At 41.5% G+C, this 15,088-nt stretch overlaps 1 protein-coding gene across 1 annotated transcript in view; it reads left to right on the top strand.

The window, feature by feature from the left end:
• Positions 1-872: 872 nt before the first annotated feature.
• The window catches only part of LOC103782201 (trinucleotide repeat-containing gene 6B protein-like), a gene marked incomplete at its 5' end in the record, with an annotated part of 42,871 nt that continues 28,655 nt past the window's right edge, over positions 873-15,088 (top strand). The window contains 5 exon segments of the mRNA XM_008949954.1: positions 873-960; positions 4,632-4,653; positions 6,213-6,557; positions 10,695-13,016; positions 14,276-14,434. Coding sequence (XP_008948202.1) covers positions 873-960; positions 4,632-4,653; positions 6,213-6,557; positions 10,695-13,016; positions 14,276-14,434 — 2,936 coding nt within the window.

The following is a 15,088-nucleotide window of genomic DNA, read 5'->3' as shown; positions in this document are numbered from 1 at the left end:
TTTCCCTATAAAAATTAATTACTCCAAGTGAGCTGGAAAGTTGATCTTAAAATTACTTTTGCAGAGGTGAAGAGAACTGGTTAACGAAAATGTGATTCACCATAGAAACAGCTCAGCCAATAGCATTGATGCAGTAAATTAACCATTTTCTGATACTTTCATGTTTGATATGAAACATAGCAACAAGATGATAGCTTGACAACAATAGCAGCTGCACCTATTTTTCTTCCTTTTCTGAAGGAATGTTCTTGTGAAAAAAAATAGATTCCCTGGGAAGTAATTTATATTACACATTTCATCAAAAAAAATTCTGGGGGTGGGTACAACAGGCTAGAAATTAAATTAGTGATTTGTATAATAAATGATTGTTTTGATTTGATCTGACACTGCTAGTCTCTTACAAGTGGCACAGCTACAGGCAATAGAATAATCTCCTCCCCTTGTGAAGATAAATGTCGTATCAGACCAAACCATCTCCTATTAAATTACAACTTCCCTTTTTTTACCATATGAAAAGATTCATGAGACTGTTCATTGAATAATAGCCCAAACCAGTGAAAAAGGTTCTTTGACCAAAATGCCTCATATGAGAAAACATCTTCAAGACATTTGCTTAATTTATATAGGGTGCTGCCATAAAAGGCCTGATCTGCATCAGGGAGTTTTTCTTTGTGCAGCAAGTGGTGTGGGTTTGGGCACACTGAGCTAGAAGGTGCTTTTCTTAATTCAGTTAGACTGAAACCCTCAAATGCAAATGAAATATGATGATAAGATGGCTCTAATACCTTGATTTTCTTTCTTGGGGGAAGAGGAATATGTGGCTCTTACACAGCTTGATTGTGCTCATACCATTATTTTTCCTGTTTTGGCAGAGAGAAGGAGCAAGAAAGGGAAGAACAGTTAATGGAAGACAAGAAAAGGAAGAAAGAGGATAAGAAAAAGAAGGAATCTGCTCAGAAGGTAGGCTTTGGTATTTGAGTTCTTCTATCCAGCTGGAATATTAATCGTATAGGGTGTGGTAAGATGTTAAATTAATTGTGTTTGAGCTTAAAAATTCAGTTGTTTAGAGTGATGCTCCAGTGGACTATTTTTTGCATAATTTTTCTGGAATTTAAGTGTTTAACTTCGGCATTTCTTCTCAGCGTGTCATGTGAAGTAAAAGAAGTTTTTTTGATGTGAAGTATTGAATTTTATGCTCTCTTGATCTGTGCAACTCCTGCTGTTTTGGGGAGTTTAGGGAGAGAAATGCTGCCAGGCTTTTGCAATTCTTGCAGTAAAATGGACTAAATATTTTCTAGAGCAAGACAGTACCTTTTTGTAAGTCCTAAAGGCATGGTATAAGAAACATTTACTGCTGAGGGTTACCTTTAGTTTTTGCTATATATCAGTTGGGTTTTAGATGTTCTGTTGCTAATAGCACTTTTGCTGAAATGCATCAGTTTTAATCTGAGACATGGAGAACTGATAAGTCACTGAAAATGGATTTTGCTCAGAAAATGGCTTTGAGCACTTGATGTATTTGAAGCTCTCTGTTTTGCTGAAAATGTACTACATTCTTCTAGGAATGAACTTGACATGTGAACTTGAGTCTCTTGCAACTTTATCCATCCATTTTACTGGTAAAATTCTTTGTCTAGTTGTAGGCTTCCCAGAACAGTACAGACATGCCCATCCTGGAGCAGGTCCAGCAGAAGGCCTCTAAGATCATTCAGGGACTGGACAACCTGACAAATGAGCAGAGGGTGAGAAGAGCTAGGACTGTTCAGACTGGAGAAGAGAAGGTTCAGGGAGATCTTACCATTCAAGGGAAGTAAAAACCTTGTAGGAGAGAGTAGAGAAGATGGAGGCAGACTCTTCTTAGAGATGTGCAGTGACAGGGGACAGTGCACAAATTGCATGTGGGAAATTCCAGTTAATCACAAAAAGACTTACTTTGTGTGTGTCTGACATTGGGCAACTGCTGGAACAGGTTTCCCAGAGGGGTTGTGGTGCCTCCATCTTTGTAGAAGCTCTAAAGCAAGTTGAACATAGCCCTGTGCCATGTTTTTGATGACTTTGCTTTGAGCTGAGGAGACTTCTGGAGGTGAGTGGGGAACAGGTGAGAACTATGGACTACACTTCTAGAGGCTGTTCCTTCCAAGCTCAATTGTTGTGTGAAATTGAGAGCAGAAGGCTTTACTTTCTTTGTCATCTCTCTGTTACTTCAGTAGCAACAGATCCTATGAAAGATCAAATGTTATTCTCTACTTGATTCTCTAGATTTCTACTGAGAAGCCAGCACTGATATCAGTTAAATTTTGGCTTATCCAGAGTATTCTGAGTTTTTCAGATGAAGTCTGAGTTTAAATTAGATGCAGATAAATTGGTGTATTTCCATTGTCTTTATCCAGCCATTGTGTTGTTGTGTCCTCAAAAATACTGCAAAAGTTAAGCAGCTACAGAATAAGTTTTCTTTACTGTCTTTTTGGCTCAGTGTTGCTGCTGTACAATGTTAAAGTACAAAAAGTGTACGAAGGACCCAGGAGGAGCAAACTGGTGGATGAAAACTAGTGACTTGAGGAGTATATGCTGATAATTCAGTGATACAAGAGAAACTTGAAAAGGTTGTACTGGTCATTTTGGTATCTGTGCTGCCAGTATTTACTGAGGGACTGGTGCTTTGAGTACAAAGACCTGTCAACTTTCCTGTGTGTCCCTCACCTACTAAGTTATTCATTATAATTGAATTTTATGATATTTTGTCAAAATTTTGGGAAGGGTAAACGCTGAGTAAATTAATCTTCTAGAGACCAAACAACATGAGTGCTTGGAGATGTGTAGCAATAGCAAAGCAGGGAACTGAATGGACAGAACATAAATGTGTGTGTTCATCCTTGGGGACTGTAGTGGTGTTCACCAAACAAGCAGTAACAATTTGAGGCTACCTTTTTCAGACAGGATTTGTATAACATGAAACAGTTATTTCTGTCTGGATCTTCTGAAACTTAAGAAATGAAAACAAACAAAACTGTACTTCAACAGAGGTTATCCAAGCAAGTTCCCAGACTAAATCCCTGTGGTTGGTGTCCCAGGGGCTGTTTGGCAGTTTATCAGAAGGCTGTTTGACTCCACCTTCCCATTCATTGTAGCTGCTCCTGCCCTGCCTGTGCTTAGAGGTTGCCCACAGAGAGATGACAACTGTAAATCTGAACCACTGTCATGTGTTCTCAACTTCTGTGTTCTAGAAAACAAAATCACAAAAACAGTTTGTTTTGACTAACAGAGGTGCACTACAGGCAGAAATAATTTTGTTGCTTTTTTTCTTCCCCCAAGCAAATTGTCGTCATCATGTAGAATTCTTTTCCTTTACTAGTGCAGCATCAGAGTCACTTCAGTGCTTAACAATTTTAAGCTACTTTACAGAAGAAGATGTAACGTGACCCATACCAGATTTGTCATAAGTGAAGTAAAAATTGACATCTGGCTTAGTATAGGTGCAGTTTTGGTACAAGTGCAGCTTTAGTGTCTTGGAGACTTCTGGATTACATCATTCTCTGAAGCTACAATGCTCAAGATTTTGTGTTTTAGTAAATCTTCCATTGGCCTATTGCAGTTCACCTTTGCAAAGTCAGTGATGCTGTAGCAGTTCAGAGCAGTTTGACTGTTTATTCTTCACCATGCAAGGCAGTTCTGGCTTGGTTGGTTTAAACAATAAGCTGATTTTTACTTGTTTTTTCATTATTCTATACTGTCACCGTGTGCTTTCCAGAATTATGGACTAGTTCAGCAATTTCTTTCAAGAACAGGTGTCATAGAACCTGACACATGATGATCTTTAGGGTTTTCCCATTATTGTGTGCTGGAGCTCATGATCGACAGGTTCAAAACATGGTTCAATGCACATGATTCCAGAGAATATACCAGGGGAACGTGTCTCCACTGTAGCTTGAAGCCTGCTCTGCTGAAAGAAGTACAGCAGAAACCACATACTGAGCACACTGGCAGCAGGATGGCTCACCTCAGTTGTCAACTTCTTACTCTGTTCAAGAGATTTTCAAGTCTGGTGCTTTATAGGTATTGCTGATGCTTTTTGTAATTGTCAACAAATCCAGTGAGGTTTAGGATTTCTTCTTCCTGGAACAGATGTCACAGGAAAGGTGAAATGGGAAGATGGCAGAGACAGACTGCTACTTTCACCTGTGGCTGCTCCTGTTGTTAGTCCCAACAGTCTGCTCTAAGGATGCTTTCACAGAAGGAAGTTTTTGCTACACTCTAACCATGATGCTTCACCTCCAAAATGTGAAAGAGCTGTAGTGCTATAGCACATGTTTATTTGTGATTCAGAAGTCCATGTTTGGGATGAGGAGGGTGTGAATGCTAAAAAGCATCATAACTGAAGTAACTGGTGTTTCTGCCAGGGATTTTTGCATGAGGCAAAGCTCTTAGAGGAGCTGTAGTGTTTCTGAAGACATCCTCTATATAACTAGGGTACTGTTCAGACTTGGAATTTGTCAGCTGATTATTTTCATGCAACAGCAAATACTGTTCATGTGCAAATAAATTAAGGTTGTGACTTAGTGCACTCTGGCCAGTGTTTGGTTGGAAGTTCATATAACTATTTACATATTTACATTCTTATTCTTAATTTGCAGGTCACAGATCAAAAAACCAAAGGTAAGAAATTTTGATCCTTAAAGAGTATTTTTGTTGACTTGAGCCAAGACTCGGATATTGAGCAAAAATGTTGGAAAATGGGAATTATGAGTCAAGATAAAATACTGAAGATTTGTGAAGAAGAAATAAAAGTAGAGGTGATAAAAATGGAGAACCTATGCAGATGTTGTTAGCATCAAAATACTTGAGGAGGGAATGAGAGTTGTGGATAAAATAGGATAGCTGAAATATTTAGTTTTACTTTTGCAAAGGTTTTAGACAAGTAACCAAAAACTGAAACCACCTTTATAAATGGAATGTGAGACAGGGAAAGTACTGCTTATGATGAGGTACCAAAATGAGTGAAAATGACTTGGTTTTGGAACCTTAAGTTCAGCCACCTGAAAGGCCTCACAGTGAAGGCAAGGCTGATGAGTGAGCATCTTGAAAGTCAAGCTTATTTAGCTGATCCAAAACTATATTTAATTTTCATTATGTGTTTTCTAAAAGTCATGTAAGGAAATTGCCATTATTGGTAGAAGAGACCTGAGACAGTAGCTTGATTTTACATCTAACAGACCCTTTTTGGAGGGAGAGGGGGTGTCTTGGGCAATGGAGAAAAATCAAAAACCCTACCAAATTAAAATCTGGGGAGTAATGCATTCATGTTGCAAAAGAGAGACCAAGTTGTTTTTATTTCACATTTGTAAGAGGAAAAGTTTTACTGATGATGTTTACTGAAATCTTCCCCGCCTTAGGAGTCTGCTATCTTAGCAATTAGACCTTCTGGGTGCCTGGGTAGGAATTTAGTTTGCTCTGCTTGAAAAAAGCACATGGCAAATGTGAGTAATGGGTCACAAATCTAAGGTCTCATGAGCAAATTTTGTGCTGGTATTAGTTCAAGGATTTGTTTGTGGTTTTCCTCTTCTGCAGTGCACAATAGCCCTCAGAAACAGCTTGTCCTTGCTTATAGGGGTAACTCTGGCTTTTGAGTGAGAGTCAGCTTACCACCTCATTGAAGAGCAGTGCAGAGAAGTCGGGTGTTTTTAAACTCTGAATCCAAGAGGAGGGTTGTGAGGTTTCTCCTCCCTCTTTTGGATTGTTTTGGTAGTGGTTGTGTAGCCTGTAAGCAGGTGAAAACTGGAGGTCTAATTGGAGCTCTCCCATAAGGATGATGCATAACAATCCAAAAACCAGATGAAGATCAGGGAGCAGAGAGGGGTGGAGGGAACCAGCTGTATTTGACTGCTCCTGTTTTGAAGTGACTCACTGAGTGACTTGTTGCCTAGGGGGTTGTTATTCTTTGCCAACTTCATGTTCCTAAGAAATTCGGGGCTTAGAGCAAAATACTTGCTGAGGGCAGAGCCTCCTCCTGGGGCACAGAGTCACACATGGAAGCGAGGGGTTTGCCACGATGGCTTATTCCTGCTTCTTGAACTAAATTGTTCTTCAGTAAGGCTGAAGCTGCAGAGTCTTTTAGAGAAGAGTGAGATGATAAAGGAAGGAGCTGCGGCGAGTTCTTGTAACTAACACCAGTTTAAGTGGAAAAATTTCTGATTTTCCTTCTTCCTGCTTTTCAGTGCCCGAAGTGACGAAACCAAGTTTAAGCCAACCAGTGGCTGCCAGCCCAATTGGCAACTCTCCATCGCCACCAGTCAATGGTGGCAACAATGCCAAAAGGGTGGCAGTGCCCAACGGACAACCGCCAAGCGCCGCCCGCTACATGCCTCGGGAGGTGCCGCCGCGATTCCGCTGCCAGCAGGACCACAAAGTGTTACTGAAACGTGGGCAGCCCCCTCCGCCATCCTGCATGCTCCTTGGGGGTGGAGCAGGGCCTCCTCCCCCAGCAGCACCAGGAGCAAACCCCAACAACGCACAACCAGTGACAGGAGCACTGCTGCAGAGCGACAGCGGGACTGCAACAGGCAAGTGACAATCACAGGAGTCATAACAGTAATAATTAAAGAATGTGTGTGTGCGTGGCAGGAAAGGGATCACTCAAATTGTACACGACTATATCAGGTAGTGAAACTCCTCAGATTGCTTTTGGAAAGCTTATTTCTACTACTTTAGTGTGTAGACTTCTACTTTGCTCTTAACAATGGATGCAGTTTTTAATACTAGGTGGAATGAGTTAATTTTTAAAAATATGTTTTGGCTAGTTTGAATCATATGCTGTAAGGCTCTTAAGATCACAGCAAAGTAAACAAGGCATGGGTAAACAGTATTTAATGGTTGTTGTTGAGTAGCTCTTAATAGATCTTTAGGTTTCATTGATGACACAAACTTCCTATCTTGTCACTTTTTTATGCAATCTAATAAAACAGACAGAGGTGAGGTCTGCAAATGGCAGGTGTCTGTCAGCTCTCATCTGGGTGAAATAGAAAGATGGTCCTATTACTCTTGACTTTTTTTAGTAGTGATCTTGGTTTTCTCTTTGGACAAGCCTTTTTATAAAAGTAATGACTGTCCTGTTGTTGCTTTTCCGTTCACTTTGAATTCCAGAAGATAAATTGATTTTAAGATTAATTGTTTTATGAGCATGAGGAAATTGACTGCTCCTGAATTTTTTAGACCCTTGGGAACTGCAGTAACTGTAATATTGACTTCTTAAGTTATGGTAGTAGAACAAACAAAATTTCATTCAAGACATCTGACTTCTAAAGAAAAATTTAGGTGATCTGAGAAGTCAAGGACAACTTTAGTCCTAACTATAAGGGTGTTTAAAAAAGGAATAATAAATGCTTGAAAGTAAAAAGAAGTAAAATAACAATACCACTGTGTCTGAGTTTGCCCTTGAAAACTATGCCAGAATAATGGGATGGGGTTTTTTTTACCACAGTCCTAGAGAGCATAAACTTTTTATAGTTCTCTCTGGTTCAGATGAAAAACAAGTAGTGACTTGGAACTCCAGAATCCAGTAAGCTAAATGGGATGGCTGCCCTTATTAAAAGGGATTCTAGGAAAATGAATAATTCTGTTTGTTTTGTGGTTTCAGCACTTGAAGTCCTTTGTAGCAATAACCTGTCTGACGGATTGTTTATCTTGTTGTCTTTGATGTTCCCTATTTAATAAGGGGGTGGAATGAATTTCAAACTACAATAGCGAAGTTTTAGCTATTCGGTTTAAAAACAGCTCTCTTGGCGATGGCTGATTTTGATAAAACACCTGAAAGATAAAAAAACACCCCAAAGTCATTCAAATATATGTGTATATATATATAACACTAGCATTATGTCAACATTGGTGTACACTCACAGTGATTGTAGCAGTCTGACAAAGGAGATTTTGTGGTAGTGAAACATTCTAAAAGTTTTCAAAATTTCTCGTGGACAGTATTTTTTGCTGTTAGACATATTATATGAGGACCATTTTGAAGTATTTTAGCAGCTTCTTAAGTTCTATGTGATTAATCTGACACCTAATATTGGTTTTTCTGAGACTGAAATTTGATTTTATGAATTCTTCATATTCTTACATTTAGTTTAACAGTGCATTAACAATTGAGATGGTTGTATTTTATTGACTGTGGTAACTTTTATGCCAGTGGTTAGTTGCTTTATCCTGATTAAGTCGGGAGTGTTGCCAAGAAGGATGCAGGTCCTTCAGACCTGACTGGCTCCATCCAAATTTCTGCACCATAGCACAGGTAACTGGGCTGGGGAGCTGAATTGGATTTAAATTAACTCAGGCTGTTTTTTGAAACTAATTTCTGTCTGGGTTCAGCTCACTGAGTATCAGTGGGAACATAGGTGCAAGCATGTGAAAGGAGGTATCCAGAGGGGTGGGAGCGAGCAGCTGGACAATAGAAAGGCAGAGGCTAATCATCCCATATGAAAACAAAAGCTCCCAAAGGGATTTTACCCTTCCCAAAGGGTAAAATAATGCAGCTTATATACTCCTTCACATCGTTACATTTGCCAGATATACTTATAGATGGTGTTGGTGAAGCTTTAATAGAGAAGTCAATATGTAATCATTTAGATGGATCTTCTACCAGAACTGAAATGCTTCTCTAAGATGGCAGAAGTCAAGTTTCCAGAAAGTTGGTACCAAATTTACTATTGTCTCATATCAATACAGGGAATTGGGCTGTAGGGTGGTGTATCTAATTCCTCCAATACCAATAATATTCAGGATGTGCAAGACAATTTTGGGAAACAGAGTTTAAATTTTCTTGGTGGAAGTCTTATAGTAGTTACAGTGCCTTTTAGGAATCCAGCACCATCTCTCACAGCAAACTGCAGTCTTCATTTCAGGACTCCATTTCAGTACCTTCACATTCCATACTTTCATCCTTAGAAGTGATCGTTTGCTAGTAACTTTTTTCATTTTAATCAGACCAGAAACTTGTTTCTATTCAACATGTTTGTTATCAAAGGGGATTCTGGTTAATAACCAAGAGCCTTTATCTGTTATCTTAAGACAAAACCATATATTATCAAGATTTTGTTGCCACTGTCAAATGCAGCAAGCGGAGGCTGTTTTTATAATACAGTCCATTGAATTGTGTCCTAGTACACTGGTAGGAAGCATGTGAATCTTAATGCTTTTAGAATGTCTTCACAGAAATGGAATATGAAGTGCTCTGTTAAAATCCCCCATGTGAAGATCTTGCTAAGTGCAGAGCTGCCTCTGCATCATTCATTTGCTGAATCATTGCCAAGTTCAAAAGACAGCAACCTTGCAGTCTTTGGAACTTGTCTTTGGCTTTCCTCTCTAAGCTGTGCCTGTGATCAGTCTATAATCAGGAAGTTTTTCAGGTAGGAGGGGGGACAAAGCTTACAAGAGGATTCTAACCTTGCTGTGAAGTCTAGATCTATATTGGTGTCCCTCAGTGAAGGAGGGGATCTGGAAGGTATTTGGTGGACAATCGTTGGCTAAGCTGATGAACTCAAAGCCTGAGACAGGCACTGAGAGCTGATCTGTTTATTTTCTACTAAAATATTAGAAACCAGAAAAACATCATCTTCACCTTTGAATATATAACATAGGAATTTAGGAGGGGGGAAAAATCCACTTTTTTAAAGGTTATTACACCTTATTTTCACAGAAGCTGTCATATGAGCCAGTATTGGTAGTAACTATACAGGTATGAATACTGATGCAGATACTGCTATGAACTTTATGCTGTGCAAAATGAGGTAGACTGGTTGGGTGGGATAGCTGAGTAAGACTTGGTATCGTAGCATTCCATACATGCTTTTGTGGAAGGGAGACTGTTTAGTCTTCATCACTGGGAATTTGTGGCGAGGGCAGTTTAGGGGGTCCCTTGGTATTAAAAATACATAGAAAAATGAGTGGAAGCCTGTCTAGAGAGCAACAGTGAAGTACTAATGGACATAAATTATTTAGAGGATCAGAGGTAATTATGTGGATGGCAATGGATGTTTTAAACTACAGATATCACGCTGCCAGCACTGACATGGGCTTTATCCATTGTGGCACTGTGTTTTGTGCCTGCTTTAAAACTATAAATGGATATCTTGTCCATGTGAAGTCCTACCACATAGGGCATAATAATGTTTCACCACAGATGAAAGAAAGGGGCCCTATTCATTGTCATTCATCCTGCTAATTTCCTTACAGTGACTCCAAAGCTCACTGAACTTGCAGGTTACCCTGCACAATGTGCTAAGCCAGCAAAAAACTAACCCATCAAAAAGTGGATAATTTTGTATTGAGTGAGTGAATAAAGTTGACTTAAAGGGCTTAGCTGCCAGCAGAACTGGCACAAATGAGAGGGGAAATTTGAAGTAGAGCTAGTGAGAGAGAGAAGGAGTGAGGTTCCTAGTAGCAAAATCAACTTGAAAAAAAGATACTTGAAGCTGAAGGATAAAATTCTTCAGCTTTATATATTCATTAGCTGCTTTTTGTCATCAGTCTTTTAACTTTTGATCTGTAATAAATTGCAGTTGCTTTGAGTAGCAGACTACCAGCTGACTGTCTGCACACACATGAACGTGTGCAAGTGGTGTCAAAAATGTGATACTTGGTGCTTGTAAATAGGATCAGTTATTAATTACCTTCTGGTGTCTGCTTTTTTTTTTTTCTTCTTTTAGATTCAGCAATTGGAGGTGCTGCTGCTTCAAATTATGCAAATTCCACTTGGGGTCCTGGAGCCTCCTCCAGCAGCGGCACCAACGCCAACCCAACTCACATCTGGGACAAGGTGATTGTAGACGGGTCTGACATGGAAGAGTGGCCTTGTATTGCCAGCAAAGATGCTGAGTCTTCTTCCGAAAACACCACCGATAACAACAGTGCCTCGAACCCTGGCTTGGAGAAGAACACTCTGCCAGGAAGCACCACTAGTAACAAAGGAAAAGGAAGCCAGTGCCAGTCTGGAAGCGCTGGAAACGAATGTAATCTTGGGGCCTGGAAATCTGATCCCAAGGCTAAAGCTGTTCAATCTTCCAACCCTGCTGCCGAGAGTAACAATGGACTAGGTAACTGGAGGAACTTGAGTGGACAAGACAGACTCGGTCCCAGTTCTGGCTTCAGCAACTTTAACCCAAATAGCAACCCGTCTGCTTGGCCGGCACTGGTTCAGGAGGGCAATTCTAGGAAAGGGACTCTGGAATCTGATAGTGGTAGCTCCAATGCACAGATTAGCACAGTAGGTCAGACCTCTAGGGAACAGCAGTCAAAGATGGAAAATGCGGGTGTTAACTTTGTCTCTGGCAGAGAACAGGCTCAAATTCATAACACTGATGGACCAAAAAATGGAAACACTAACTCCTTGAACTTAAGTTCGCCAAACCCTATGGAGAATAAGGGAATGCCCTTTGAAATGGGCTTGGGGAACCCTTCCAGGAGCACTGACACCCCTTCACAAAGCACTGGAGAAAGAAAGAATGGGAGTGTTGGATCTTGGGGTACAGCTAGGGGGTCTTCTGGAACTGACGCAGTCTCTGGACAGAGCAATTCTGGAAACCATGGGAACAATGGAAAGGATAGAGAGGACTCCTGGAAAGGAGCTTCTGTTCAAAAGCCTAATGGGTCAAGAAGCGATTCTTGGGATAACAATAACCGGTCTACGGGTGGTGGGTCTTGGAACTTTGGCCCTCAGCATGCAAATGAAAGCAAATGGGGTGAAGGGAACAAATCAACATCTGGGGTCTCTCAGGGAGAATGGAAACAGCTGTCTGGGTCTGATGAACTGAAGATTGGAGAATGGAGTGGTCCAAACCAACCAAATTCTAGCACTGGAGCATGGGACAATCAAAAAGGCCACCCTCTTCCTGAAAACCAAGGCAACTCCCAGGCTCCCTGTTGGGGAAGATCTTCCAGCTCTGCGGGAAGTGAGGTTGGAGGTCAAAGCACTGGAAGCAACCACAAAGCAGGAAGCAGCGACAGTCACAATTCTGGGCGCCGGTCGTACAGGCCCACACATCCTGATTGCCAGGCAGTCCTCCAGACCTTGCTGAGTAGGACTGATCTGGACCCCCGAGTGCTTTCAAACACCGGCTGGGGCCAGACTCAAATTAAGCAAGATACTGTGTGGGATATCGAAGAGATGCCCCGGCCCGAGGGGAAGTCTGATAAAGGAACTGAGGGGTGGGAGAGCTCTGCCACACAGACAAAGAACTCAGGGGGCTGGGGCGATGTACCCAGCCAAAGCAATCAAATCAAGTCTGGATGGGGTGAGCTCTCGACCCCAACGGAGTGGAAGGACCCCAAAAATACTGGAGGATGGAACGACTATAAGAACTCCAATTCTTCTAACTGGGGAGGAGGAAGATTGGAAGAAAAATCGTCTTCCTCTTGGAATGACAGCTCTAGTAAGGATCAGGGGTGGGGTGGACGGCAGCCAAATCAAGGATGGTCTTCTGGAAAGAACGGTTGGGGAGAGGAAGTTGACCAAACAAAAAACAGCAACTGGGAAAATGCAGGAAACAAGCCAGTGTCTGGTTGGGGTGAAGGTGGGCAGAACGAGATCGGGACTTGGGGTAATGGTGCAAATACAAACGCTGCTTCAAAGGGTGGATGGGATGATTGTAAAAGAACTTCAACGTGGAACGAGACGGGTCGGCAGCCCAACTCCTGGAACAAGCAGCAGCACCAGCAGCAGCAGCAGGAGACTTCTGGTTCCTGGGGTCCATCGCCCCAAACGCCAAGTAACGGGCGACCTCCAAACCCAAACTGGAACAGCGGACCACAGCCAGCTGCCCCCAAAGAGGAGGAGCCCAGTGGCTGGGAAGAACCCTCCCCACAGTCTATCAGTCGGAAAATGGATATTGACGACGGCACGTCGGCGTGGGGAGATCCTAGCAGTTACAACTACAAGAATGTGAACCTGTGGGACAAAAACTCCCAAGGAGGACAGGCCCCACGGGAGCAGAGCCTGCCTACTCCAATGACTAGCAAATCACAAGCATCAGGTACTAGCTTTGTTCCTTTCTTCAGCTGAGCTCCTCTGTATGAATGTAACCTTAATCCGTAAGCAATACTCTTGTAGCCTCCCGCTCCTCATAGTTTTATTCCCTAAAGAAAACCCATTTCTTATTTGAATAGTTGATTCTGTATTTAAAGTGGCTTTAAAATTTGAATTAATTGGCCACCTGCTTGATGCATTGTGCCTCGGTAACTGTGGTCTGAATACTGGTCAGCTTGCCAGTAGAGGAAAATGTTTGCTGGGAAAAACCTGAAGATCATTGAGTCCAACCCTAGACCTAACACTGCCAAGCCCACCAGTAAACTAGGTCCCTAAATGTCACCCCTGCACATCTTTTACATACCTCCAGGGCTGGTGACTCCACCACTTCCCTGAGCAGCCTGTTCAAGGGCTGGACAACCCTTTCAGTCAAATTTTTCCTACCCTCCAGTCCAAACCTCCCCTGGCACAATGTGAGGCCTTTTTCTCTTGTTCTGTCTCTTGTTACATGGGAGAGGAAAATGAGCCCTACCTCTCTACAACCTCCTTCCAGGCAGTTGTTGTGAGTGATAAGGTCTCCCCTGAACCTCCTTTTGAATCATATTTTTTATATTGAATTATTAAGGAATCAGGGAGAAATTCTTTACCTCCTTTTTAGTCAAAAACTTTTTCCCCTAAACACTCAGTTAACACTTGAAATTGAGTCTGTGATTCAGTTTTTTAGCCCCGTGATGTAGTTTTTTAGCTCAGTGTGGCTCTGCTGTAATATAGAGTACTTGACAAAATATTTTCTTCTTTGAAATAAGGGCAAGAAAAAGTTACACAGCCTAGAAATATACTTAACCTGTTTTTGTTATGTAATCTCTTCTCTGACTCAAACATACTTTAAAGAATACTATTTCATTTTAATAGGTACTTCAAATGTGTCCTTATTCTTTCTTCAGTATATGACAACGCTGAGTTAGTCTGGTGCTGTTCATGAGTCACGAAAGTTCACCAGATAGAAGGATAGCATTAGATGAGGGGTTCATGTTTACCCTGGGAGAAGAATATTACTCATCTTAGCATTTTCTTCCTCTTGGTCCTTGGAGGTCAGTGCCCACTCCAGGTTTGATGTGAACAGTTGTCACCTCTGTTGCATCCACGCTGTTGCATCTGAAACCCTCCAGGGAAAGGAGGAGGTGGTAGCTTAACGCCGTGGTGCTGCAGTGCAGCAGGGGGGTTGTGTCAATGGTCTGTAATGAACATTCTCTCTCCTTTGTGCAGTCTGGAGCAAAAGCACTCCACCTGCTCCAGACAACGGTACGTCCGCCTGGGGGGAGCCAAACGAAACCAGTCCCGGGTGGGGTGAAGTAGATGATGCAGGAGCACCGACCACAGGCTGGGGGAATGCACCTTCCAACGCCCCGAATGCCATGAAATCTAGTGAGTAAAGGCCAGATACCAGTTTCTTTGCAATGGGCCTGGAGGTTGCTAGTGTTTGGCCTTTTTTCCTCCGTGGAGGAATTATCTGGGGCCTAGTAGCAGTGTTGAATGTCATGTACGATTTCGATGGGTGAGTGATTAAGTGCTTAAAAATAACTGGAACTTTGTCTTTGGTAATAAAAACTTCTAACTCAACCATTGAAATGGGCAGATCCAGTTTGTGGAAGTGTTGAAACATCAGAGCAGCTGAGTGAGCAAACATCTTTTTCTCAAAATGTTCTTTCTTCTCAGGCTGCCCACTTGTTGCTTGGCATATAAATTTCTTATGTGATAAATCACTTTTTCTGATTGTATCAGGAGGAGGAATGCACAGTACAGACAGATTTCAGTGTGAAGGCCGTTACAATAAACTGTGGTTTAGTAATGAAACTTGCTTTTGAAAGGATTATATATATTTTTTTTAATTATATGAGTGTGGAAAGTTATGACTTAAGAAATTAACTTTCTTTTGCGGTTGAACCTAAATGGATGACTTTTCTGGAGATTACCTGTCTACAGCTGTGTTCTTCATGAATGAGACATTGATACCATCTAAAAATGTTATTTGAAGTGGAAGTGTTGCTGTATTAATAGTTTTTTTTTTGTGGAAATTAT

This window comes from Merops nubicus, unplaced genomic scaffold (assembly GCF_000691845.1).
Source record: "Merops nubicus isolate BGI_N331 unplaced genomic scaffold, ASM69184v1 scaffold17401, whole genome shotgun sequence".
Lineage (NCBI taxonomy): Eukaryota > Metazoa > Chordata > Aves > Coraciiformes > Meropidae > Merops > Merops nubicus.
The sequence above is the reverse complement of the archived record's forward strand: the minus strand, read 5'-3'. Positions and strand labels throughout refer to the sequence as shown.